The 27,940-nt window shown below is 50.9% G+C and overlaps 2 protein-coding genes across 7 annotated transcripts; one reads left to right on the top strand and one right to left on the bottom strand.

Moving 5' to 3' along the window:
* Positions 1-518: 518 nt before the first annotated feature.
* On the top strand, positions 519-15,173 carry FNDC5 (fibronectin type III domain containing 5). The gene is made up of 6 exons (XM_030290258.4): positions 519-734; positions 8,619-8,734; positions 9,046-9,244; positions 10,683-10,775; positions 12,739-12,872; positions 13,498-15,173. The coding sequence occupies exons 1-6, from the start codon at positions 656-658 to the stop codon at positions 13,537-13,539; spliced, it is 663 nt and encodes a 220-aa protein (XP_030146118.1). The 5' UTR covers positions 519-655; the 3' UTR covers positions 13,540-15,173.
* Positions 5,119-27,925, bottom strand: S100PBP (S100P binding protein). Of its 6 annotated transcripts, none has more exons than XM_030290253.4 (5): positions 27,868-27,925; positions 25,749-26,901; positions 25,461-25,558; positions 24,706-24,810; positions 5,119-5,312 (listed from the first exon to the last, which is right to left on the bottom strand). In XM_030290253.4, exons 2-5 carry the CDS (start codon positions 26,799-26,801, stop codon positions 5,195-5,197), a joined length of 1,374 nt encoding a protein of 457 aa, XP_030146113.4. In that variant the 5' UTR covers positions 26,802-26,901; positions 27,868-27,925; the 3' UTR covers positions 5,119-5,194. The 6 variants fall into 6 exon arrangements, with proteins under 6 accessions (XP_030146113.4, XP_030146114.4, XP_072773935.1 ...); XM_030290254.4 differs by lacking the exon at positions 27,868-27,925 and adding an exon at positions 27,564-27,853; XM_072917834.1 differs by lacking the exons at positions 5,119-5,312; positions 27,868-27,925 and adding exons at positions 17,997-18,626; positions 27,564-27,855.
* Positions 27,926-27,940: the final 15 nt, after the last annotated feature.

Genomic DNA, 27,940 nt, shown 5'->3' with positions numbered 1-27,940 from the left:
GGGGACTCTGCTCTCATCACCAGCGAGCATCAATCAGAGGGTGCCGGTTAATTAACCTGGAGGCGCGGCTAATTCCAGAGGCTCCTCTATCCTCTTCCCTCGCCTTTCAGGGGCTGTGTGACACCCCGCCGGTGACACGGCCCCGCTGCTGCGCCCCGGGGCTGCTCCCGGTCGGGATGGAGCCCCCCGATGTTCGGGGGGTGCCGGGACCCCGGCGGGACGGGGAAACTGAGGCAGCGAGCGGGGCCGTGCTGGGCGGGGGGGTCCGAGCCGCCCCCGTCCCGCCGCCCCCGTCCCGCCGCCCCCGGGGCCGGGGGAGGGACCGGAGCGGGGCTGCCCGGCGCTGCAGCGGGCGGAGCCGGGGCTCGGCGGGGCCGCCTCCCGGTGGAGCCCAGCCGTACCGTACCGTACCGTGCCGTACCGTGCCGTGCCGTGCCGTACCGAACCGAACCGAGCCGAGGCGAGCCGGGCGGAGCGGAGCCCCTCCGAGCCGCACCGGGCAGCACCGGGCGGCACCGGGCGGTACCGGCGGCACCGGCCCCGGCGCTCTCCGCGGTGCTGAACGGCTCCGCCGCGCCCGCAGGACGCGCCGCCGGCGGGGCCCGGCCCGGCCCGGCCCGGAACGGCTCGGCCCGGCCCCGAGCGGCCGCGGGGGATGGAGCCTTTCCTCGGCTGCACCGGCGCCGCGCTCCTGCTCTGCTTCAGCTACGCCGGTCTGCGCCCGGTGGAGGCAGGTACGGGCGGCCGGGCCCCGGGAGCGGCTGGCGGGATGTGGGGAGGGGGTTCGGTGCCAGGAGAGACCCCCGGGTCGGAGTTTGGGGGCGCCGGGACTTTGCCGGGATTTGGGTACGGAAGAAGCGATTCGGGACACGCAGCCCCGCAGCACCGGAGGTGGAAACCGGGAGAGGGAACGGAGCCCCCTCGCCCTGCAGGGGCACGTTTTGGGCACCTGAGCAGCGGTCCCGGTTTGTGTCACGGGGCTGAACCGGAGTGGAGGAGGTAAAAGCGGGTCTGCTCTGGCAGTGCCCCTTCCCGGCTGTCCAGGGCCCAGGCGGGCTCTGCTGGGAGCACCGTGGTCCCCGAGCAACCCCGGTGGTCCCAGAGGAACCCCGGTGGTCCCCGAGCAACCCCGGTGGCCCCAGAGGAACCCCGGTGGCCCCAGAGGAACCCCCTCTCCAGGGCCACTCCACATCCTGGCCACCAAAGCCAGGCCCCTCCGAGCTGAGCAGCTCACCCAGAGTGGGGGATCTTTGGTGGAGGCAGTGGTTCCTTGAGCTGGAATAATTTTGGAGTTACCAGGATGGACCCAAATCCACTCTTGGCTTCATTAGCCCCTGTGTGGGTGTCAAGTGGGCAGTGCTGGTGGAGCTCCCGGGCCCGAACCAGCCAAGGGCTGTCTCCTTCACTGGCTGCAAGATGTTGGTGGAACAGCTGCTTTGATTTGCAGACTGCTGCTTGCCGGGATATCTGGAATTCCAGGAGCTGGGGGTGATTATTAGGGATGCAGAGCTCCAGGGAGTGGAAATTCCTTCGCTCCAGCCGTCCCTGGAAGTTGCTGGAGTTTATTTGGGCTGCAGGAAGCCCTGGATGCCTTCAGCTCAGCCCCCCGTCCTTGGCCAGGCATTGGCTTCTGAAAGTGGCTGTTTCACAAGTGCCAGATCCGGGGAGATTAATGAAACATCCCCAAAGGGAGGAAAACACCGCGGCACAATGGAGGCGTTTTCTGTAAACTGGGCCACTTCCCTGCTCTTCCTTATCCTTGGATCACCTCGCTTGGCATCTGAGAGTGAACAGGGAGTTGTGTCCCTGCCCAGAACCACCTCCTGCTCCCGGTGAGCTGTGTGACTTGCTGTGGTGCCACGTACCCCACGTCACCTCCTCCTCCTGTGCCACCCGTGCCAAGGCTCCTGAGGAGCTCTCCCTGCACCCAGGTGAGGCAGAGAACTTGTGCTGTCCCTTTTTCCAGAGGGATGAGGGCACGGAGGGATTTTCCCAAGGTCACACAGAGGTAGTGGCAGCGTCACCACCAGCTCCATGTCCCCAGCCCTGCTGGTGGTGTGGCCACAAGGCCACCAAGGCACGCAAGGCAGGAGTCCCCCACGGGGAGGAAATCATTCCCAGGCAGGGATGGAGGCTCCAGGGTCTGTCCACTTTGGACCCAGAGCTTGTGGGAGTGGGTTTAAAATAATTCCTGTCATGAGAGATTAAAGATGTCATTCCCAGGAGGGACTGTGCAAATTCCCCCCTGGCAATGCCAAGGCAAGGGCTGGTGAGTGGCACCGAGCACAGGCCCTGCTCTGAATTCAGGGATTTTGGCCATTTTTTGCCAAGGTGATGCCAAGGTGAGTGAGGAGGGGAAGCAGGAGCAGGATGACGAGGTGGTTGAGAAATAATCTTCACACTAAAGCTCTTTGGCAACCCCAAATCCCACCTGGGTGGGTGATGCCCTCCCACGACTCCCACTGCTCCAGAAGGTCCCTGAGGAAACACTCAGGGATTGAATTTTGCCCTTGCTCTGCCAGCAGTCCCCTCGTTAGGCTGAGCTAATGAAAGAGGGGAGCTGGGCTGGGCTCGGGGCACTGCTGAGGGCTCAAAGAGCAGTGGGGTGATGATGGAAAACCCTAAAATAGGCCACAGCCCCTGTGACTTGCAAACAGCCTCACTGCAAGGTGCCAGCCCGTGGAGCAGCTCAGGTCAGGTTTATTTTTGTGAGCTGGAGAGCAGAGGTGACACAGAGCTCAGGTAAAACCTCCCCTGCCAGCACAGCTCTGGGCCAGCCCTCAGCACCGGGACACGCTCCAGTTTGAGGAGCCCCTTCACAGCCCAAAAAGGTGCCAAACCCCCCTGGCTGGATCCTGAAGCGTGTCCTCACCCCCTGAGCTACTACAAACCAGCCTGACCCCGTCCCTAGGCAGCCCCCCAGCCCGGTGGGGGGAAGGAGAGCAAAGCAAAGGTGCCAATGTGCCCCCGGGTGCTGATGCCAGCTGGATGTGCTCCCCGAGCCCAGGGAGCTGGGCTCACCCGTGGGTCAGGGTGAGCAACAAGCTCAGCACGCCCAAGAGAGCAGCCAAAGGTCTCTCAGCACTTTGGAAACAACAAACCAAACCATTGCAGCCCTTTCCCTCCATCCCAGAGGCCGGGAGATTCCTGGCTGGCTGTGGGGTGGCGTAAGCACTTTTATTGATTTCTGCCTTCGGCGTGGGAGGGATTTAATTGGGATGAGGAGGTTTCTCACCCCGGTGTCAGCTTCTCAGCAGGGATGATGCTGTGAGAGGCAGCCAAGGTTGAGCCATGCTCTTCCAAATGCTGTCTCCTGCTGGGAATCTGCTTGTGGGAAAGGGGGATTCCTCCCAGAGAGATGTGCTTGCCATTATTAGCCACGCGCTCCGTGGCAGTGCCATCCACGTGCTGCTCCTGGATCCGTCCTCACCCTTCGGATATTCACTGCTAAACAAATTCTTGCTGGTTTATGAAGTGCCCAAGGGCTGAATTAGGGCCTGGATCGAGTATAATTCACTTAAAAGCAGAAATGTATTGAGCAATGAAGCTGCAAACCTTTATGTGTGCAGTAAAAAGTGGGATAGAGGAGCAGAGCTGGGCTGGGAACAGGCAGCAAAATCTTGGGAGAGGTCTGGTGCCAGCAGCCAGAAATTCCCAGGCTTCCTCACTCCTTCTGATTGCTCTGATACTACAGAGGTGTGGGATAAGAGGAGCTAGAAAAGCCTGTGGTACCCAGTTCTCCATGGATATTTAGATCCTGGATGAAACATTCCATGATGGGAATGACTTTGCTCCGAGTTGGCAACATTTAAACCCAAATTGTGGCACTGGGGAGACCTGAGAGAATCCTGCCTGTCTCTGGTACTCTCCAGGGTAGAAATATTCTTTCCTTCTGCCCCAAGGAATTCCCAGTGGCTGGCTGGCCACAGTCTCTGTGTTCCCTGAAAAGGTTCCACACTCCTGGCAGCATTTCCAGCCCGTTTGGGCAGCTGCTGCCTGGGGAATCAGCCCCAGAGCCAAGGGGTGGGCAGGAGGGGGCTGCTGGCCTATTAATATCCCATTTTTATAGGGAAGTGAGCGGGCAGCAGGAAATAATTGCCTCTTTCCCAGCTGAAGAACCACCAGTTGGCCTCTCTGCTCTTTGAAATCTCGGGATCTCAGCAAACAGCTCTGCTTCCTACGGGGCTGGGAGCGGGAATGATCCCTGCTCCCACACATTCCCCTTCATGAAAACCCTCGGGAATGCTGAGCCATGTGCCAGCCCTTCCTACACACCCCATAAAACCCACAAGCAATTACATCCACGGATGGGATCCATGCTGGGAGAGCTCAGAGAAGCAGCAAAAGCTGCTCTGTGTGATTCCAGACTCAGGGAAAGGACAGAAAACATTCTAAGGATGCTCCTTCCATTGTGGAGGTCGTGTCATTTCGTCTCCTGCGAGCCCAGGGAAGGTTGTGGCGCAGGAATCAAGAGATGCTGGGGATGAAGGCTGGGATTCACTGCTTCCTGCAGGAAGGGGCAGCAGGAAAGAAGGGAATGAGCTGCTTCAGAGCCTCAGCTCAGCAGACCACGTCCCTGGGGCTCCGAGGCAGCTCAAGCCCTTCCCAGCAGGGAAGGAGCTGCCTGGGAGAGGAGCTGAGTGAATTGGAAAACACTGGGAACACAGCACAGGCTCAGGAAAGATGGAATTCCAAGCACCTCTACGGGAGAGGTGAATTCAGGGGGTTTTGGGGAGAGATAAATCCAAAAATCCACTTTAATTGCAGACCTGTGGCCTGGGTTTGGCTGGCCTGAGGTGACCCCGAGGGTGTGATATTCCCACAGGTTCCTCCTTTTCGTCAGTGATGCCTCTGTGGCTTGGGTACCTCCCTGATCCTACCAGACTCCCCAGGGTTTGGACACCCCAATATTCAACAACCTCCCCATTCCCAGCTGACAGCAGCAGTGGGATGGAACAAACCTTTTCCCTGCTCTTTTTCCCACCCCTTCCATCCCTTCACAGGGAATCCAACTCACAGGGAAGCAGGGGGGCTCCTCTTCCTCGTGCCCACAACCGAGCCAGGGACGAGCTGTAAAATCTGTATGGGGTTCATCTCTCTCCAATTAAAGTCCAACCATAACGAGGAAAACATTTAATGGAAGGCTGGGAGGGGTTCTCAGCATGGGGAAGGGATGAAGGAGCATCTCCAGGGCTCAGGATTTCTTGGTGAACAGCGGGGGTTCCGACCTGCTCCTGCCAAAAGGGCCCCAGGTGCAGCAGAACCGGGAAGGGCTGGGACACACGGACCTGGGGGATGGGAGATTTCGGATTCTGTGGGAAGGAAACCAGATGGGATTTTAGAAATCCTCACTTTTTAAGCTGCTATTCATGTTTAAAAGTCCAGATTTCAAGCTGAAATCATCAGGGTTTCCCTTAATGAGGGGTGGGGTGATTTCTGCTGACATGAAAATGAGAATATTTTTCCATCTCTGCTAGTTTGCAGGGTGGGATTTGCTCCAGCATCCTGCACTGGAATGAAGTTAAAGTGCTAAACCAGAAACGCTGCACCATTCCCTTATGGAACAGACAAGGAATGTGCTGCCCTCAGCAGTCACAAAAATAAAAACCTTGATCCACAACCCATTCCCTGCTATCCCTGCAGCATTCCCACCCTCTGTGCCCTCTCCCAGAACACCAGCAGCTTTCCTGGCTGCCACAGGCACAGAAGCAAAGTTTCCAGGAGTTGCACATGACTCTAGAAGGAAACAAAAATTTGGATTTGGCACCTCGAGGCCCTGCTCGAGCTGTCGACCCCCTGCAGCCAGCTGGGAAATTACAGGAATTAAACTTTTCCACCTGATCTCAGCCAGGCTGGCACTAACAAAGAGCTGCAACAGGGCCAGGGAGCCAAAAGTCCTGTGGAATATCTTGGAACAGTGTTTTAGGTCTCAGGAAGTCACGATCTCATCAGTTCATCTCTTGGGAGCAGGGAGAAAAGCAACCTCATGGATGAAAATTTTGGTTCCAAGTTATTCCCAGAGCTCTGGGAGCAGAAAATTCATTTTCCTGGGTTTGTATATCTGTCAAACATGGTTTAATTCTCTTTTTAGTGTTTTTATGCTGGTTTGACACCACTGATTTGGGTGTAGCAGTGCAAGGGAAGGCACACTGGGACCTGCTGTCCTGGATTACTGGATTTTAGAGCTGCTGACTACCCCATCCCTCTGTCAGGTATTCCCACACAGAAAGGTTCTAGAATGTTCCTTACCACCCACTCCAGGGGATTTCTCCCTCACCTCCATCCAGATTCCAGTTTTGGAGGCTTCAAGCTCTGGGTTTCAGCCTTGCTGAGTGCTTCCCTCCTGCCTCACAGCTCTCCACCCTCTCCCAGAAGAGTTGTCAGAAGAGTTTTGTTTTTTTTTTACCACTTGCCAGAAGAGTTTTTTGCTCTCCTCCAGCTCTTCAAGGTCTTCCCAACTCCCCCACATCTTATGCCATCAGAAAACCCGGACACTTTTTATGCTGTGCCTCCCTCAAGGTCACAAGTTTCAAAGGGGACCTGAACACTTTGAGTGCTGTTCCCTTTTCCCAACTTTTTTCCGTGATCTCTGCTCTCTGTTCCTGTGGGGTTAATTCATCTCTTTTCAAAGCCCTCCTCCAGCTGGAGCTGGCTAAGTCAGTGGTAGCTCCTAAAAAAAATATATATATAAAAATTTAGCTCCTAAAAATACCCAGGGAAGACAAGCAGGGCGGGATTGAGCCGGGAAGGGCGAAGTGCTTGGCTGCAGCTGGAGACTGTTTTGTCTCCCATCCCTCAACTCCGTCATGTCCTCCCCGTATGTTCCAACAAATTCATCAGGCATGACTCACAGACCTTCCCGTGCACATTCCTGTCTGCTGACCGCCCCTTCCTAAAATTAGATTCGACTTTTGTTGCTTCAGTCACGGGGGAAGGTGAAGAGCTGCAGACCCACGTCCCTTCCTCGTGTCACAGCCGGCTTTGGAAGGGACTTTGAGTCCAGGATGGGGAGGATGATGTGTCTCCTCCCTTGGCTGGTCCTGCTGCTGCAGGGAGGGTGAGGATGCTGAGGGATCCCATCCTCCAGGAGGATGGTTGGGGAATTTTGCCTCATGACTTCCCTCTGTGGAATCAGAGACTTGCTGCTCCTCCTAAAGTCCTAAATTTGGGTGAATTCAGCCATTCAGTGGCTTTTTTTCTTACTGAGAATCAGTCTGGCTCGAATGGCTTCTCCAGACATTTTACTCCTAAGTCTCTACCTGCTGGCTGTGAAAGGAATGAGGGATCACTGTGCCAAGTGACCTTCAGCTGGGGAATTCTGTGCTCCTCTGTTCCCGGGGGAACATTCACCAGCAGTGATGTCAGGCACTGACACCACAGCTTGAGTATTTTCAGCTCCATCCAGAAGGCTGGGAATGGTCATAAATCCAACAAGTGTCACTGGAGATGGGCACAAGTGCACCCCTCTTGTACTGGTGACCTGTCCCAGCCCCAAGAGGATGGTTAGAATGAAATAAATGTATTAATTTCTATAAAAGTTGGAATGAAATTACTCTTCCTCACCCTACTGACCTCCTGGGGCTACTCAGAGCATTCACTGCTTTGAGTTCAGAGCAAAGGTGAAGGTTGTGAATTAAATTTGACCAGAGGAGCAGGAATAGAGTCCAGCTGAAAGAGCTGGGCCAAGCCTAGGAGGCAAAACCTTCCCTTGAGATGTCAGGAAGGGCTTTGGACTGGGCAGCTCCCTTGGGAAGAGGCTCCTGGGGAGGTTGTGCAGGAGCCCAGCTCTCTTTGGCAAGGCTGGGAGGATCCTGCTGGAAATTCAGCTGTGCTCTGGAACTGGGAAGAAACACAGAGCCTCAGGCTCCTGCTCTCCTGGCCTGCCCTTTCCACATTACAATATCCACCGTGTCCTGGCAGCTCCGAGTGGATGCTCACTGGATGTGCTCCGACATCAGGCACAAAACATTGTAAGGAACATTGTCTGCCAGAGAAAAACAAAAGAAACTCTCCCAGTTATTCCACTCCCGCGTTTCAAATGCTCATCCAAGCGTTTTTGGAGTGCACACGTCCATGGCAGAGCTGGAATTTCCTCCCAGCTGTCACTGTCAGGCTGTAACAGGGAAAAATGTGGCTGGGGAGGATGGAATGAATGAGCTGCTCAGGGCTTGGCTGGTGGTGTTCAAGAAATTCTTCTCAAGGCTTGGGTATTTCACACATGAAGTCGTGGAATGGTTTGGGTTGGAAGAGATGGGAAGATCAGCCAGTCCCACTCCCTGTCGTGGGCAGGGACACTTTGCACTGTCCCAGGTGCTCCAACCTGGCCTTGGACACTTCCAGGGAAGAGGCAGCCACAGCTTCCCTGGGCAATCTCCACCACCCTCCCAGGGAAGGATTTCTTCCCTATATTTATCTTAAATTTCCCCTCTATCAGTCTGATATAACTCATATTCTCAGGTGACATCTCCTAGCTCCATCCTGAGAATTGAGTCCTGGAGTGCCTGCAATTTCCAGGTCACAAATCCAAACCAGACCCTGAGGAAGGTCCTTTCCCACTCCTTTCCTTGCCCTTGCTGTGTCTCCTGTCCCTGTAAAGGCTCTGCTCTCCCTCCTTGCAGACAGCCCATCGGCTCCAGTAAATGTCACAGTCAAACACCTGAAAGCCAACTCGGCCGTGGTCACTTGGGATGTCCTGGAAGACGAAGTTGTCATTGGATTTGCAATTTCCCAACAGGTACCGTGCCTAGAATTCCCCAGTTTCAGCCATGTCCATCTCCCCCCAGGTGCCTTTGCTTCCCAAATCCTCTTGCTGCAGTTTAAGCCCATTCCTTCTCGTCCTGTCCCTCGTGGTCCCGGAGGGGATTTGGCTCCCCCATCCCCTTTGCAGCAGCGCTTTGTGCCTCGGTGGCTGCAGAGAGGGAAGGATCCTGATGGTTCCTCCACATCCACGTGGTGGGCAGGGCAGGAATCAGTGGCCTTAGGTGACAGCAGATGCACAAGGGGAGGTCTCTCCACCACTCTGTGCTCTCCTCTCTCGGCTTCCAGAAGAAGGACGTGCGGATGCTGCGCTTCATCCAGGAGGTGAACACCACCACCCGCTCCTGTGCCCTCTGGGACCTAGAGGAGGACACTGAGTACATTGTGCATGTCCAGTCCATCAGCATCCAAGGCCAGAGCCCTGCCAGTGAGCCAGTCCTCTTCAAGACCCCCAGGGAAGCTGAGAAACTAGCCTCTAAAAATAAAGGCAAGTGTGGGTGAGTTCCTACGTGGCCCCTGGGACACAGGGCTCTGCAGAGAGGAACCAGGATCCTGTGTGGTGAGAGGAGCTGGGAGAAACCCTCTGGGATAAACAGGATAAACACTCATGGGGCTGAGCATCCTCTCAGGATGTGCTGAAGGGACACAAGCTGGATGTGGCTGCTCCTTCTCCCTGCAGATGAGATTTAACAAAGTGAGGAGGAGGAGGAGGTTTGCAGCTCTGTGTCCTGCTCCCAACACGTGGAGAATGCCAGAGGGAATTCCTGGCCAGCCTGTGAACTCATGTGGAACCAGCCCCCCCTGGATGGCACCACTGTGCTCACAGGGCACTTGTGGGATTCACGGAGCCTCCTCTGCTTGGGTTTCAGGGGAAAAAATACCCAGAGGCTCCCACTTTTCTTACATTTTCAATATTTCTGCCAAATCGCAGAGAACTGAGGTTGGAAGGGACCTCACCCAGGCAGGGTCAAGTAGAGCAGGTTGTCCAGGACCACATCCAGCTGTGTTTTCATTACCTCCAGGGAGAAAATCAGGCACTTCCTCACTGGCAACTCCTTCACATGCTCCTCTTTAGTCAAACCAGGCTCTTGAGGGTTTTCTGTCAGCAAGAACCCTGCTCCAAAGAGGGCCTGGCAGCGCAGGGCTGTGGGGACACCCAGGTCCTCCCCTGCCTGCTGAGCCCAGCCTGTTCCAGGGCTTTTGGCTGTGGTTCTGAGCATGTGAGTCCTTGACTCCCTTTATTAAACTGGTCTGGAGGCTGTAAATCCTGAATTGCTGTTTATCTGGAAGCACTAAGAGGAGCACTGCTCCTTTCCTGGGGTCCTGAACCGTAATCTCCTTAATGCTTTGAAGCCAAGGAGGCGAATTACGCCCTGCAAAAAGGCTCTGCTCCTTTCTGAATCCCAGGGCTCTGCTGAAAAATATCCTGCCAGGCTCTCCACGCTGCTGAGCTGGTGCTGCTGGAGCATGCCAGGCTTTGTGACAGGGGCAGATGGCACTAGCAGGGACAGGGCCAGCAGAGAGAGCAGCCATGGGGACAGATAACACTGCCCCGTCCCACTGCTCCTCCTGAGCCACGGGATGAATCCTGGAATCCCAGACTGGTTTGGGTTGGAAGGGACATAAAACTCATCCTGTTCCACCCCCTGCCAGGGGCAGGGACACTTCCACTATCCCAGGGTGCTGCAAGCCCCATCCAAGCTGGCCTGGGGCACTTCCAGGGATGGCGCAGCCACAGCTTCTCTGGGAAATCCATTCCAGCCCCTCTCCACCCTCACAGGGAGGAATTCCTTCCTAAATCCTAACCCAAGCGCCCTAAGGAGTCTCAGGACTCTGTCCCTGACACACTGTGGGGTTGGTGGCTCTCCTACAGCAGGCTCTGAGCTGGGCTTTGGGTCTCACAGAATCTCTTTGCCCCTGTGCAGATGAGGTGACAATGAAGGAGATGGCGAAGAAAAACCAACAGCTGCGAGCGGGGGAAATTCTCATCATTGTTGTGGTGTTGTTCATGTGGGCAGGTCAGTCCCAGCTCTCTGTCAAAAGTAATATCCACCCAGGATATCCTTAGGAATGCCTGGCTGCACGTGGAACCATGGAAAAAAACTCTTTCCCTCACAAAAATTATGGAGTTCCCACTTGTAAGGGCTCCTCAAGTTGGGCTCTGCAGCTCGAGTTTGGTCCAGCAGGAAGCAGAAAATGGATTTGATGGAAGCAATTCCTGATGGTTGATCCTGTAATCTCATTTTTTTCCAGACTGCCCTGATTATGATGCCCTCAGCCACAGAATCATGGAATAGTTTGGGCTGGAAGGGATATAAAGATCATTTTGTTCCACCAAACCTTCCACCAGAGCAGGTTGCTCCAAGCCCTGTCCTGGAAAGTTTCCAGGGATCCAAATATCCAGTCCTTCAGATATTACAGGTTGCAGTAATTTTCTGGATATTATATGACTCCAACGCTCAGGCAAAACAGAGTTTTAAGAGTCTTGATCTCCATACCCACTAATTTCTATCTATAGTTATTGTTATAATTGATATTTATAATTTATATTTATGTTTTACTTACATTTATATTTATATTTAAATTTTCCACAGAAATTTCCCCATTGCAGAAAGGGATGGAGGAATTCAGGTGACACTGAATCAGATCCATGTACAATAATTTTTTTTTAGCCCTTATTTGTGTCTCCAGAGACTGGACAGCACTTATTCCTAAAGCAAACAATCACATGAAAATCAAAACTAACTTAGAAGATTTCCAGAACCTCTAGGCCATTATTTTTTCAGCATTTATGCCATGTTTTAGTTGTGCACATCCCAGTTTCAATGCCCTGCCAGGGAAAATAATCATGAATAATTACATGGGGTGACTGAACAACTGATTCATCTCCTGCTGTAGAATAATCTGAGACTGGATCAGCTGGGAACAAAGAATTTGCTAATCCCACAATTTTCCTTTCAGACAAATTACTTACATTTAAAAAGCAACAGGGGTGTGGGGAGAATCTCTCTGCATCAAATGGGTTCTTTAAAAAGTCTCAATACACAAAAACCTCCTTCCAGCTTTTAACCTGTCCTGTATGACAATATTTGGGAAAATCCAAATGGAACCAGTCCGTGCTCAGGGCTCTGGTCTGAGCCAAGCCCCAGCTCTTGTGTTTCTGGAATTTTTCATGGCATTTTCCTTCTTTGTGTGCCAGTTTTACCCATGGAAATCACACAAGGAGTGGCTGTGGCAGATGTTTCTCCTGGAATCAGCCATTTACCTACATTGCCAAAGAAAGAATTTGGGCCACTGTGTTTATCAGTAAAGCCTGGGGGCAACTGCTACATGTTTTATAGAGCAGTTCATGGCGTGATGCTGCAAGATTTAAATATATTTGGCTATTAAGGAAGATTTTTCAAGGAGGGAAAAGCAGCATCTGCCTGGATCCACTTCACCTACGTGTCTGGAATCCGCAGGCAGAGAGGTTATTTGGTGGAAACATCACATAAAAGCTTCTCAGACAGACATTTGCAGTCATCTTACGTGCCACGGCTGCCCCTGCTTCCCTCTCCACGTGCCTGGGTGTGTGGGGGAGGAAATTTCCACTCGCAGCTTGTGCTGGTGCCCATTTGCAGGTGCTGGCAGGTTCTGAACCTCTCCTCTGCCAGCTCCAGAGGACAGGGAGCAGAGGACAAGGAGCAGAGGACACATTTTCAGCAGGCAGAAATTCCAGGAGCTCCAGCACTCCCTGAACCACCGGGTTGGTGTTGGTCGAGGTCCAAATGCAGGGTTTCAAGCACTTCATAACAGGGAGGCTGAAATAGAATTAATCTTCTGTCGTCCTGTCTAACTGGTTTAGCATGGAAGGAAGGGAAGGGAAGAGCCTGGCTGTGCTCTGGGAGGAACTGGGAATGCTGCCGAGGCTGGCCAGAGGGATCTGTGATCTCTGCAGGCTGCTGAGCTCCTCGGTGTGACGGTGATGCTCTCTCCCTGCAGGGGTGATCGCCCTGTTCTGCAGACAGTACGATATCATCAAAGATAACGAGCCAAACAACAGCAAGGAAAAAGCCAAGAGCGCCTCGGAGAACAGCACACCCGAGCACCAGGGCGGGGGCCTCCTGCGGAGCAAGGTGAGTGCCCGATTTGTGCTAAATCAGCCCAAAAAAGCCTCGTTAAAAATCCTCTCCCCCCAGGAGAGATGCGGGAAGGGAACACCCTCCGCACCCACGGCTCTGCTGATGGGGACAGCAGCGCTTCACTCCCACCTCCAGAATCCTGCGGGGCCGCCAAAAAAATCAGATTTCAAGCCACGTTTCTGGATGATCTGAGCATCTCTGGAGAAAAAAATGAGTTCCTCGGGTCCTCCCACAGCAGCACGTGGCAAAGGGGACACTGCTCCTGTAATTAACTGGAGAGTTAATCAGCAGGAGCAAAGATGGTAACACACGTGATGTGGAAATGTAAATAGGTCAAGCCTTCAATTTATCTCAACTTATTTCAATTATTTTAACTTCCTTGTGTTTCTGCTCGCATTCCCACCGTATTTATTCAGTATTTTAAATAGTTCACTGATTGATGATGGTTCAGAAGCAGTGCTGAACCCCACAAGCCTAAAACCTCAACTCTGACCCTTTTTCATCATCACCAAGAGGCTGGGAAGGAGAAATTACACAAAACACGACCTGCAGACTGCACTGAGCTCTGATGTGATTTTTCCCTTCTACACATCCGTTTTTCCTTTGTTTCCTCTCCTAGTTCCCAAAAAACAAGCCCTCAGTGAACATCATTGAAGCATGACAGCCTGACACCTGAGAGATGGACTCCATCCCTCGCTCTCACTCTGCCTCTGAGCCGTGATGACTGGGGAGGTGAAACAAGACTTCACTGGCATCCACCTCCTCATCCATGTTCTGCAAAACATCTGGCCAGGAAGGGAAATCCTGCAAAAAAAAAACCAAACCCGGACACCCAAACAAAGAAGATGGAGAAGAATCAGTGATGCTGGAGTGATCCATGAATCACCTGGGTTGGAGCAACATCTCCCACGCTCCTTTCCACGCTCACGCTCCATCTTCTGGGACAGTTTTCCTGGTTTTTGGGAATGCACAAGGTTCTGTTGTGTCTTTCTCTGGTCTCACTGTCATTCCATCCCGGCAGTACTCCCAGGCACATCCCTCTCTGAGCAGGAATGGAGGGAAGCTCGTGGCAAATGCCACCGAGAAGCCAAATTTTGGCTGCAGCGTGCTCGGGCCTCGCTTCGTTCATCGATGTGTGTCGTGTAACACGCCTCGCAGGTGGGTTTTTCAAACAAAAAAGGCATCCCCCAGTTTCCATCTCCACCAGGAGAACCTCCCTGGCTGTTTTCCAGCCAGGCTGCAGCACTTTTGCCACTGCTGCTGTCTCTCCTCTGTCACACTGGTGCTCTTCACCTCAGAAAAATCGGGGAACACTGAGGCACAGACCAACATGAGGGGACACCAGAAGCTGTTATTTAGCTTCCAGGATAATTTAAACCATTTTCTTCGTGGTATTTTCAGCTGGGCCTGAGTCCACCACCAATGGGATTAAAGATCCATAAAAATGAAGGCAGTCAGAAAAAAAAAACCAAACAAAAAAAAAAAAAAAAAAGAAAAACAGAAAAAGACAAAATATCTGATGATACTGGTTGCTATGCAAGGTCTCCAGGGGCAAGAGCTGTTAATTGTGGAAGGCTCTGGCCTGAGGGGCCTTTTTCTGAGGGCTTAAGTTCTTAAAATGCTTCTTTTAGTAAGGTTTCTGTGTGGGAAGGGCTGGTTCTCCTTACACATCCTGCCTGTGCTGTTCTCCTGACCTTGGAAGGGCAGGAGTCTGCTGGAGACAGCCCTTCCCAAAAAGGGATGAGATGGAGGGGAAAGGGGCTGGGCTTCTCCTCTCTGTCTCTTAGGAATGCTGGATGTCTGTAAGCTGACAGGATCCCTGGGGATTGCTGGTGCTCTGGAAAGCTGGGAGATGCAGGACCATGACATGAAAAAGATTTACTCTTTGTAGTGTGCCATGGGCTATCTGTAGTTATTTAACTCCTCCACAAGACCACTCCACATGCACTTAGGGGATTGAGGTAGGATCCAACTTGTTCCATCAAATGCCAACAGAGGTTGGCCTGAGGAAGGTTTGGAGGAGCCTGGGTTGGGAGTCCCTGCACAGGAACAGCCTGGCAGTGAGGAGCTGCCATCTCTCCTCCCATCACCAGTTTTTCCCAAAGAACTGGTTTGGGGAAAAGGCACTGGGAATTCCTCCTGAAGATGTGCTGCTTCCAGCCAGGCCAACCCCAAAGGTGGCTCCAGGATCCTCTGCCTGAACATACTCTTCCATCACCAAGAAGGAGAGGTCACCACCTCTGATACAGACAGAGCAATAAACATTTTATAATGTACAATAAAAGATTAAAGGCATCTCTTGTGTCCTTGTAATGCCTGAATTTAATTCTTTCATATTTACCTGCTTTGAGCAGCACACACACCCTACAACTGGGGGACTTTGTATTTCCCAGACCTAAAACCTAAACAGATCTACAAAATCAAATATTTTCTCAGTGTCTGGGTGGAGAAACCCAGGGAGGTTCAGAGTTGGTTCTGGCTGCAGGACAAAAAAAAAAACCCAAAAAACTTGCACCATAAATAGCACCCCAGCCCTACCTAACAAAATTCTTCAGCCACGTCTGTTATCTCCCAAGGAAGAAATAGCATTTGGAATCCACAGCCCTGCAAAGGGAGATTTAGGACAGATGGTACAGCATGTGCAAAACGATAAGGGAGATGCTCTCTCCTAATCCTGGGGCAGACAGCCCTGAGAGAGCTGCTCCAGAGGAAATCCAGCCTGGTAATTTGGCAGGTTTGAGGGTTGTGTGGCTGTTTTTAAAGCCACTTGTCCTTGGGAATTCAGACCATATCCCTTTTTTTTTTTTTTTTTTTTTTTTTCCACAGTTGTTGTTCCCTAGGGACAGGTTTAAGCTATTTCTTTCCTGACAGAGATGTGATCACTCATTGGCAGAACAGAATTAAATTTAAAGTGTCAGTCTGGGGCAGAGTTCAATATTCACATGTGGCAGGAGGTGCCAGGGTTATTTTGATAACCTGCATTTGATAACCCATAACTGCAGGCTTGGAGGGTAAGGAAATGTTATTTGTGAGGAGAAACAACTGTGGGCTGGCAGAATTCAGCTCAGACAGGGACTGCAAACCCAGTTCAAGTGATTCCCTTCAAGGAAATTTTTCAGCCACTCTGAATTGAAGTGATGGAGTAAACCCACACTTCAGGAAAAGGTTATAGGAGAATAAAGTTACTTAAAACGCTGCTGTTGTGAGGGTCATAAACATCAAAGCTTTAACTGCTGTCTGGGCATTAAATTCCACTGTAACCCATGAGAGTCAGCCACTGTGTGAGCTCAACCCTAAACCCATCTTTAGAACAGAGACCTCACTCCCATCAGCAGCTGCCAAAAGACACTCCTGAGGTGTTTTACAGTCAATAAAGGCAAGAGAACAAGCAAAAATAAACCCAAGACACACTGAGGGAAGTCATGCTGGGCCACAGCACCACACACCCTCCAGCCCACCCACCTCCCCCTACGTGGTTTTGCCCTGACTGCTGATTTTGACTCATTGTTGGAAGCGGGAGCTGCCAAAGGGAGGTTTCAAGAAATACTAAAAAGCAGCAAGTGGGAGTGGGCTGCTGTGCCAGGGATCCCAGAGAGGCTGATTCCCTGCTGATCTCTGAAAGCAAAGCCCTCCCAGCTGGCTCGGGATGAATCCCATGGATTTCCAAGAACCAAGTGAGCAGAGATTTGGGGCACAATAGGAGCAGGGAGCTGCAAACAAAACCCTTTGCCAGCACACCCAGGGCGTGTTTGGAGTTAAGCAGCGCTCTCCTCCCTCCTTCCCAGCACTAATATTATGCCTACAAGTACAATTTAACCAATAGATTCCTCCCCCACGAGTTTAGCAAAGAGGAGCCGAGGGAGGAAGTGTGGAGCAAACAATCCTGCACAGCGTGTCCTTCCAACTCACAACACAGCCCCAGCCACTTGTCACCCCCTCCCCCGGGCCACCAGGCACCGGCTCCTGCTCCCAGGAAAACGGCAACACGAGGCATTTGGAGTCCCTGCCGCTTGGAGAGGAAACACCTACACGGAGGAAAGTGTTAGCACAATCTCAGCTGGGTGATGGAGATGCCAAGGGAGAGGAACAGGCTGCTGGTGGCAGTGTTTGCCAAAGATGGGAGAGGTGACATCACTCCAAAGCCAATGTCACAGCTGCACATCCATTTTCCCCAGCAAAACACACCAAACCTCGGCGAGGCCCGAGCTTCCCGAGGAGGGAGATGAGGATGACACCATATGTTCCACCAAATGTAATTTCCCACAGATTTGCAGGGAAAAAAAAAAAAAAAAATTCCTAACGACTGTAATACTGTAATGAGCTATTACAGCCTCGTCTGGAAGCAGAGCTGACCAAATGCAATCAGCATTTCCAGCCTTTGTTAAAAAGCTGCCTGATCAACGGGCTTGCTATGCTAAAATATCTTCTGTTTGCTCCACAAATCTGGCGTCTATTGATTTGTCTGCTGACCTCAGGCATTCAAATGATGCTGTTCCCCCTTGGTGGGGCTGCAGCCCACACATCTGGAGGAAAAAAAAGGAGCTGGTTTCTCCTTCAGCCTCAATTTTGGTTAAGTAAGTTCCAAATGAAGAATCTTCATTATTAGTGACAGAGCCGAGGAAGGCACAGCTTGGATTTCAGATTCCCAGATGGAGGCAGCAAAGCTGGCAGCCAGAAAAATCCGCTTTTTCCTCGGAATCTGGACACGCTGGATGCAGAGCCATTGAGTGGCAATAATGACAGAGCCCCACGATGCCATTTGTCACTTTGCAGCTTCCTTGTCCTTTTGAACTCACAAAACCCTCACCTTTCATGCCACCAACTGCTAAAGAAAATCTATTTATACCATCCAGACCCGCTCTGCACCTAAACACCCTCCCAAACCAAAGGGAGAATTTTATCAGCTTCCACTATTTCCCAGTTGAGGATGTAATTTCTTCCTCCTTGCAGGCAAGAGCTGGTTCATTTTTGAGAGGAAGGCAGCAAAAAAAACAACCCACACACAGTGGTTTCATTTCAGTCTCATTGTTTTCCAGCTGCTGTTGGCTGGCTGCAATGCATTGATGAACACTGTTAAATTTTTAATTGCGAGGCATTTCATCAGAGCTCACGCAGGGCTTGCACAAAGCCAGTTTTATTCCGGTTTTTATTGATATCACTGGGTTCTACTACAGCAAAAATCAGCAGCAGGGCCCCTTGGCTACTCTCTAACACACAGCAAAACACTCTGTCCTTCCATGGAGGTTTAATCCACAGCCCCTCCCTGCTCTCCCCAGCGTGCAGATGTGAATCCCTTGCGGTGTCAAAGGAGGAAATTTGCAGCCCTAAATCCTTCCCAAAGGGCAGAGCTGCTCCATGGCAGAGCTTTACACTCCCAAAGAACAAACCCGAGGGGATGGAGCACCCCTGGTGCCATCAGCACCTCCCTGGCATCATCAGGAGCTGCTTGCTGAGAAATTTCCATCCCTGGAAGTGTGCAGGGCTGGGCTGGACAGGGATTGGAGCAAACTGGGATAGAGGGAGATGTCCCTGCCCTGACTGAGATGATCTTTGTGTTCCTCTCAGCCCAAACCATCCTGGGATTCCATGGACATCAAGTGAAATTGTCCCCAGACCACAGGTAAAGGATTTCTTTCCCAAAGAACTTAATTTGTGGGGTTCACTGCTTTAAAAGCCACGAACCACCACGAGCTGACAGCTCTCACATGCTTCCAAAGGATTTCTCCTTCTCCCTCAATGCAAAGCTCTCTGTAAATAAAATTTACAGGGGTAAAAGTCACCTGAGAGGTTCTGGTGGCATCAAGGACCTGACAAAATACAAAATCCTGACACTGGCCATGCCCCAGCCCCAAAAGTGCTGTCCATGGGTTCCTTCCTGCCTGGATTCTGTGATAGCTGGAGTTTATGCAGCTCTTCTCCAAGCTTCACTGCTGATCCTTTGGACAAATTACTTCCATTCTCCCTGTCTCAGTCACTGCACATTCAGGGCAGGGAGAAACTTTGCCTGTTTTTCAAAACCCTGTCCCACTCTGGGTGCCACAGAATAAAATCTATGAATCACAACGTTAAGAAACTTCAGTACTGAGCCAAACTTTTGATTTCTTTAAGACCACACGAGCCAAAAGCATCTCCAAAAATAGTCAGATTGCGATGATAAAAATATGAGATGATTTGCTGCCTGAATAAACTTAATTTGCTCTCCAAAATTCCACTTATAAATACCTAAAGGAGTCACAAGGCGCTGCTGGCACCCCTGGGAAGAACATTGAGAAGATCAACCTATCCACCTCCAACTCATTTGGAGTTGCTCAGTAGCACAGAAAAGAAGAAAATGACATCTAAAAGCTGCAAAATATTTATAAACTGTAGTGCAAATCTCATTAAATGCTTTTGCAGGAGAAGTTACAAATAAAACTTCAAACCACTGAAAACCAGACCAATTAACACCTCTAAAAGCAGAACATGAACCAGCACAGCCCCTCAGCAGCAAAATCCAATGGGCTTGCACTGGAAGTGTTCAGGAATTCTCTAGAAATTGTGGTGTTTGGCCAAGTTCTTGCTCACCCACTGGGTATGGGTTGGAATTTGGGGAATTTCTGCCAAAAAAAGTCGATCAAAAAGTTAAAACAAACACGAGAGGAGCATTTGGATGGCTCTGAAAATAAATCATTTCCTTGGTGCTTGCAGCTGATACCTGATTTTCTTGGTAGGAGCTTTTCAAAGTGAAACCATATCCTAAGAAGGCACCTTGAGAAGTGAGAACATCAAAGCTCCTTTCAGGAATTCTGCCTGGTGCTCCATCCCCTTCTTTGCAAAGCTCCTTCTCCCTGGCCCACCACAAAGGCTGAAGGTTCAACTTCAAACAAAAAGGAAATTGTCCTCCCAAAGTGCTGCACCCACCTTAAATCCTCTCATTTGCCCGTTCTGAAATAGCAAGACAAAACCCCACCAACTTTAGGCAAAGAAAAACAAGATTAAAACCCAAACTACTTCAAGGGACTTGGTTATCTGCAGGCCTCAGAGTGCTACAAAGCTTTGCCCCATCTGTGTTTTGAAAAAAAAATACAATTTTGCTGCCTTATTTTGATCTTCTTTATGCACAGGGATGAGCCTAACTCAGGAAATCACATTTTTGAACTGCAAAACCATCTGTTTTTTAAAGCAAAATCAACCATGGGGGTCACTCCTGCAAAACTACTGTCCAAACATCTGGTTTGGAGCAGGACCATCTGCCTGGCACGGGGTTGTCACCTCTGTCACAGCACAGTTTTATTTTCACTGCTCAGCAAGAACAGGCAGTGACCAGAAGGGCTCCAATCAAAGCAGCTTGCTCTGGATTCCACTCAGAGCTCAGGGAAAGGCCAATTCCCTGGAATTCTGCCCTTCCCAGGGGCTCCCAGCACAGCACACAGCGTGTCCTTGCCAAGTCCAAACTCCAAGGATTTTCCATCCTGCAGCCATGGGGTGGATGTGAATCACAGCTCCTCTCCCCAGCAATCCCAGCCTCCTTCATGAACTGCAGGATCAGCTCCTGCTTACCCAAAGGAACAATTTCTTGCCAAAAACTGATGCTTCTAGAAGGGATTTTTACAAGTTTTTCTCGAGAAATCCATGGGTTGTTTGGGAGGAAGGGAGGTTCTCCAAGGCAAACTCTCACTGTACATAGCAGTTCCCATTGTCTGCAATAAGTGTAGAAGAAATCACAACTTTATTTTACACATTTTGAGCCTTCCTACATCTCAGTTCCCTCACTTGGCCTTCTGAGTCAGAGGTGAAACGGGTCATAAAAACAGAGGGAACATTTCCTACTGCCAGGGGTGCACTTTTCACCCCTGAGAAGAGACAAGGACTTGGACAAACTTGCACCCTGACTCACTCCAGGAAAAGATTGCAGCTCCTTCCAGGAGGGGAAGTCCCAGGGGCAGATTAATCTCACCAAATATCTGGAGGAACTTATCCCAGTGCCTCACCACCCACCCCAAGGCTCGGAGGCCTTTTGGCCTGAGGAAAGGGAGCTGGAGAAACTCAGCTGCAACCTTTGAAGTTCCTTGGGCACATCCTCATTCCTTCCACAGCAGTCAAGAGCAAACTACAGATTTGGGATGAGGTTTCCAGCCAAGTTCCACTCATTTAGGAACCAGGAGCTCTGATTATTTCAGCTTTGTCACTAGAGAAGCCCCTGGACCAGGAGTTTCCCACTCTGAACCCAGGGAAATTCTTACTCTCCTCACCACAAACTTAGAAATCCACTTTATCAATTCTTACCCCATCCCACATCTCTTAAAATTTAGGCTTTGGAGGTGGATTTCATTTGCTTTGAAGTGAAATCTCCCTGCTGAGCTCAGCCACTAAATGGAATTCTTCCTTTATGTCAGCACAGCTCCAGCCCTGTACCTTCCCTGCCCAATCTCCATCCAAGCAAAATAAATTTGGGCAGGTAAAAACTGCTTCAAGATTAAGTTTTTTTTTTCTTCCCCTCAGCCAGCTCAGCATCAATCAAGAGACCAGAGTCTTCAAGGCAGAGTCTGCTAGCAAAGAGTTCATTTGTATTTCACAGATTTGTTTCTCCATCTGTTCCCTGACACTGCTCTCCCTTTCCATCACCTTAAACACACTGTCTGGTTTTTTTAAGATATTGATCTTTGTTATTACAGTAAAACCAGACGATTTGTGCCTCTTTATAAGGCATTTCCTCCTCCACTCCCTTTGATTCCAGGGAGAGCCAAGGAAATAATTTATCAGGTTTCTGCCAGGTTGTGAGAAGCCTGATAGAATTTTTGGAAGCATCAAAAACTTCTAGCAGGCACACCAAGCCTTGAAGGAGAGCTCCTGATGGAGTCCTGGTTGGGGGAAAAAAATGGGTGGAGGTCAGAGGGGAGCCAGCTCAGCTTCCCAGAGGTGCCTGGAGCAGTGGAAGGTTCCCTGCTCATGGCAGGGGGTGAAACAGGATCATCCCTAAGGTCCCTTCCAACCCACCCCATTCTGTGATTCTGCTCCAAATAACAGAGTTTTAGGAGCCTCATTATTTGTGTAGCTGATCCAGCCCCAGAATTGCCAAGGAGGATCTCATCAGGAAGGAAATAATTCCATTTACTGCTGGATAAAGGACAATAACAAAGTGCAAACACTGACAATTGGTCAGCTGGCAGAAATCTTGTGTGGTCAATTATCAGCCCCCCATTGCCAAGCAGATGCTCAAATCACAGCTCATTTTTACATCTGCTCCAGAACAGCCTCAGCAGCATTTAAATTCTTAGGGGAAGCTGCAAATAAATGAATATATTAGGATTTAACAGCATCTAGAAAGTAAAATGAGAGGAAGCACAAGTCGAGCCACGGGGTTGTCTCCCAACACACTGGGGATAGCTCAGTGTGAGAAGTTTATTCTGAATATAAAAGGATTTTTTTTCCAACTACTCGGTGTGACTTTTAGCACTCAATCACCCAATATAAGAATATGTATGAGATATATGCAGATATGAAAGGTGTATATATATGAAAAATGGATTTGACATATATGGAAGTTGTATTTATATATATGAAAATTCTATTTCCTGCAAGTGCAAGGCACCGTGCAGATGAGGGAAAAGACAAAATCTCTCCTTGGAATTCCCTCAGACAGCACAGCAGCAAGAGCCAGGATCCAAGGAAGAACAGACAGATTACGTAAAAGATGGGATAGCAAAGCAAACATTACCCTGAGACAAATGCCAGGAGATTTGCATCTCAAAACAGAGCCGAAGATTTGTAGCAGCAATATATTAGTTACTGCTTCCCAGAAGGAATTCCCTTGCTGGCTCTAAACCTGCTGATTTTCCTTCCTGAATTCCTTGGGATCACTCAGCATTTCCTATGCAGATGCCACAGCCAGGACACCTCTGCAGCTCCAGGTGCAGGGGCACAGCACCCAGGGCACTGCCAGCCCACCCAGCAGCTTCTCACCTGGGACAAGTGGCACAGCCCACGCTGTCTGTCGGGCTGAATTCCAAGCCTACAGCTATTTGCAAGAAGCAAGGTTTGCACTAATAAGAAAATCAAATTGTGTGCATCACAGACAATGTTCTCCCCCAGCAAAAGAGAGCTCGATTTCACTCGGCAGCCTCGCTCGTTTAGAGCTCCTCGCCTGATTTTTTGTGACTCACGACATACGTCTTGCATTTTTAATTTTGAAAGCAAGAGAAAACAGGCCACTTTAGCTCTCCCTGCATGTCCCCTCTGCATTACTTATGCTGGATTCATCCTCTGGAAGCAGCCCTGTGGCGATGCAGCTGTTCCTGCTGCCTGCCTAAGTGCAGGCTCCACACAAACAACTGTCAGCTTCTTGTGCCTCGCAAGAAATGGCAATTATTGCACCCAAATAACTACAGGCAGCCCTGGCTGGAAGCTACCAGAATGTTTTGCCTCTCAGAACATTCCAGTCTGATGCCTCAGGTTTGAGCTTTTCTGTTTTTCAGACTCTGTGCTGCTTTAGTGTGCTCCTTATTAGGGGATGGTGAGTTCTCTTCACAGAGTAGGAGACAGAACAATTCCTTCTCCAGCTGGGCACCAAGGACAACTGATCCAAATTTCAGGCCCAAGAGAAACAATATGGGCTGAATAGAGAAAAACAAGCAGGATGGGACTTCATAACCTAAAGTTATAATTGGATAATTAACTCCAATATGGAAATGGAGCAGAACTTATAAAAGTGAGAGACCCTATGACTGGGTGTCCATTTTGCATTTTGTGTCTATTTTGGGCTCTTGTGCTGCCCAAAGTGCCATTGAGGCCTTTAATAAATCCCTACTTTATTCTTTAACTCTGTCCAGCCTCTGTTCTAGGTCAGCCTTCACAAGGCCTCAGTTTCTGGTGACCACAAAGGCACAGAAGGCACCTGGAAAACCCTCACCCTGGTGTTTTTTGGTTTTTTTTTTAAATTTCTGCTCATAACTGTTAAAATACGGAGTATACATTCTCCTGTGGGTGTTGTAGCAATAATATCCCTAGAGATAGTCCCCTGGGATTAGTACTGAGAAAGTGGGGAGATCTTACCAGGGGGGAGTCATTGTTTTTAAAATCCGAACTATATTAGACTCTCAGAAAAGATCTGGCACCACCCCCGCCCCCCATGAGCTGAAATCCAAACTTCTTTGCAACACCTTCCTTTCCACACCCCCACAGTCACTGGCTCTTGGATGACACCACTGAGGCAACACAGAGAAGGTGTCAAAAATAACCCCAAATCTCAGCACTTGAGCTCAAGATTCCCAGTCTGAGTCTACATCTCAGCACTTGAGCTCAATTCCCCCAGTCTGAGTCCAAATCCCAGCACTTGAGCTCAAGATTCCCCCAGTCTGAGTCCAAATCCCAGCACCTGAGCTCAATTCCCCCAGTGTGAGTTCACCTCACAGGGAGGTGGAGGAGTCCTGGAGGTGGCACTCAGTGCTCTGGGCTGGTGATAAGGTGGGAACTCGATGTTCTTGGAGGTGTTTTCCAATTTTGATGATTCTGGGATAGTTGTGAACTGACCAGACCAAGTTAATCCCCAACAGAATAAGACAGAGCTCAGCTCTGCTTTTCCTAGGGAATACAAACCTGCTTTGGTACCATTCCTGATTTTCCATACCTTCACAGCATTTCCCAGGTATCTGTAAAACTCCTCTGAGCCAGCCCTGGAGCCAGGCTGATTCCTGTGCAGGAATTTTGTGCATGGCAGTGCACAAAAGTGTCACAGGCACTTTTTATTCCCCTCTGAAGACAAACACACTCCAAACAAAGAATTCAAGTCCAGCCAGGAGATAAATTTTTCCCTCCCCACCATCCTCATCCTATCCCACCTGGGGGTTACCTGAGGTAGTAGCCACACCTTTCCTCACTTGGACTGGCACAGCCTGGACAGAGACGTCTCTTTCGTTCAGGCTGTGCTTCTGAAATGCAGCTCCGTTGTTTTGGCCTGGAAAACAATAAATTGTGGGGTTTTTTGGGGTTTTTTTAGGTTATTTGTTAAATTAGGTTACAGTTGACAGAGAGGGCAAAGAGCTGCGCAGAACTATGGCAGATGTGACATTCTTGTAGCACCGTTCTGGGACGGAAAAAATGAAAGTATTTATTTGAGTAAAGCTGCCAAAGATCAGTCACGCTGAGAGCAAAGCAGCTGAGCCACCCAGCCGGTCACGGCCCTGCTGACCACAACGGGAACCTGCAGGGAGCTCTCAGAAGCAGAAAAATCTCTTTTTCACTCAACAGGATGAGGAGGAAAGCCCCGATGTGCCGCCTCCAAGAGTAGGAAGAGCAGGAGCAACATCCCGACCCGCTCTGCTGCTGCCACCTGCAGGGAACGGCTCCGGGAGGAGCAGCCAGAGCCAGGGAGGCACAAACATTCCCTCCTCCACGGCCCAAAACTGCCTGACCCACCTCCTTTCCCATTTCCCGATGTTCTTTCCCCTCTTTCGGTATCTTACAGGGTGAAATATTTATTGTTTCCCCGCTATTTCCATGCAAATTAATTTAAAAATAGAAATAAACCCAGCAAGGCACGGCCAACAAAGTGGTGGAGGAAACAGCTGGGATGCTTTTTGAAGTGCAGATTTCCTAAGAAATTACCTTTCTTCCTCTTCCCGTGGGACAGGAATTACTTTGGCTCTTTTCTTCCTGCCGGGTGGCTCTTCCTGCCCACTCTGGCCTACAGCTGTGCCCCTTAACTGGAAAGGGAAGGAAAAAGGGGATTAACATGTAATAAAACTTTTCCATGTAAGTTTTGCTTATAGACTTTTATAAAAATCCACTTGGAAAACCTCCCCTGTATAAACACAGCACTTGTGTGCACGTGGACAAATCCAAAGGGATGGGATTAAAAACATTCAAGTTCCAAGAATGAAGGTGTGAGTTTACTTCAGTGCTGCCTGGTAGCTGCTCAGCTCCTGTGGATTCCCCTTCAGCATCCTCTGGAGTGCCTGATTTCTTTGACAAACAGCTTGTTGTTGCTTTGGAAAATTCTTTCTTGGGTGGCAACACAGACGCTGGACTCTCATCTGCTGTGCCACAGGGAAGGCCGGATGAGGGCACGGATTTTCCCAGGCCATCCTGAGCCAGGCTTTCCTGGCTTTTAGGCATCACCCTTTCTGAGGGCTTTTCAGGAATGCAGCTCCCAGCAGCTGTGGAATATCCCAAGCAATCATCTATCATGGCATCCAAAGTTTCTCTTTCCAGGTTGCTTTCCTCCAAAGCTTCATCGGCGCAGGCGGCGGCGAACAGGCTCAGGCTCAGCAGCTCCTGCAGGTCGAGGTCCAGCTCCTGCTGCAGCTTCTGGGTCCCATCCAGAGCAGCACTGCCACCCAAAAAGCCACCACCACCCCCAGAGCTGCCTGAGGGATGCTCCTGGGGCTCCTTTGCCTCCTCAGTGAGCCCTGAGGCCGCCTCGCTGAGCGACGTCCCCGCGGTGCAGCCGCTGCTGTCGGCCTGGTCGCTCTTTCCGCTCTCACTTTGGCTCAGGTGGCTCTCACCAGAGAGGTGCTGCTGCTCAGCTTCCAGGGAATCATCTGCCAACATCTCCTGGATCTCTTCCTCGGTGTAATCGAAGGGAGAATTCCCTTTCTCGCTGCCTGACAGCTCCAGCAGGGAGTCGTCCAGCTCGCTGTCGTCGAAGCAGTGGCTGATGTCCAGGGAAATGGCCACGTCGTCGTATTTGGAGAGGGAAAAACTGGCCCCGAGCTCATCCTGCCCACTCTCATCCAGGAAAAGGGAGCAGCCAGAGCCTGGGGAAGGGAAGAGAGCATTCCCTGCTGGATTTGGAGTGCTGCAGTCGTGGCTCAGCACACAGGCTTTCTTGGCTGACTGCAGGGCCTGCACCTGCGCCGTGGAATCCGAGAGCCTCTTGGCCCTGGGGGCTGGCTCCTGCCTGAAGCCCTGAGCCAGCCCAGGGGAAGGAGGGCAGCTGTCTGCCATGGCTCCCTGCGGCTCTGCTTCCAGCTCTACAGGCTCATCTGCTGCTGCTGGCCTTGCATCGGCCCTTCCAGAGGAGGAATCAGCAGGAGTCAGCGCCAACCTGCCAGCAAAAGCAACATCCTCAGTGAAAGGAGCTCAGCCAAAATGCTGGAATTTAACAAAGCCATCACTCCGTTCTTGACTGTTTTAGGTGCCAACCAATCCTTCATCCCTGAGTGCTCCCTCAAGCAGTGGAAACCCCAATGATTGGAAACTCCTCAGGCTGTGCCCTCTCCTGCCAAACTGCTGCCAGTTCCCCACAGCAGACCCCAGGAACCCCAAATCACAGCCTTAAACTGCAGAACACGCCTGAGGGCATCAAATAAAACCTGCAAGTGTCTCAACCCCCACTTCCACCCTTCAGAGATACAAATAAACACATTTTTTTAAAAAATCCTGTTTTGGGTTGGGAAAAACTGTGCAAAGGAAGAGGAACCCTGTCAGGGAATTAGTCATTGAGACACACAAAATCCTTCATCTTGGGTGTAGCACTGCCTTGTGCTGCCCAAGGTGGATCCATTGGGACCTTTTAATAAATGCCTATTTTATTCTTTAATTCTACATAGTCTCTTTTTGGTCATCAACTTCTCTGAGCAATCTGTGCCAAGACCTCACAGAGAGGAATTTTTCCCAGTGTGTCCTGTCCCCCCTGGCCCTTATCCCATGTCGCTTCCCAGCTCTCTCTGAGCCCCTTCAGGCACCAAAATCCCACACTTGGCTCACCCTGGAGCCTTTCCCTGCGCAGATAAAACCCTCAGGAGGCTCTAAGGCCCCGCTCCCTCCGTCAGGGACCCGCCCGTCCCTCAGTGAGCACCGCCCAACCGGCGCCTCAACGGCACCGCCCCAAGGCGGGGCCAAACCCGCCCCGCCCGCGGCTCCTCCTCCCGGCCCACCCCAACATGGGGAGCTCCCCGAGCCGCGGAAAAAAAAAAAAAGGGGTAAAACCGCCCCAGAATAAACGAGGGGGAATTGAGCTGCGCTGAGGGAAAGCAGCGGCCGCGGCCCGGCCTGGCGGGAAAGCGCTCACCCGCCGCCATCTTAACGGCGCCAAGGCCACGCCCCCGCGGCCGTGAGGCGCCCTCTGATTGGCGGAGCGCGGG

The sequence above is a fragment of the Taeniopygia guttata genome, chromosome 23, assembly GCF_048771995.1.
Source record: "Taeniopygia guttata chromosome 23, bTaeGut7.mat, whole genome shotgun sequence".
Lineage (NCBI taxonomy): Eukaryota > Metazoa > Chordata > Aves > Passeriformes > Estrildidae > Taeniopygia > Taeniopygia guttata.
The sequence above is the reverse complement of the archived record's forward strand: the minus strand, read 5'-3'. Positions and strand labels throughout refer to the sequence as shown.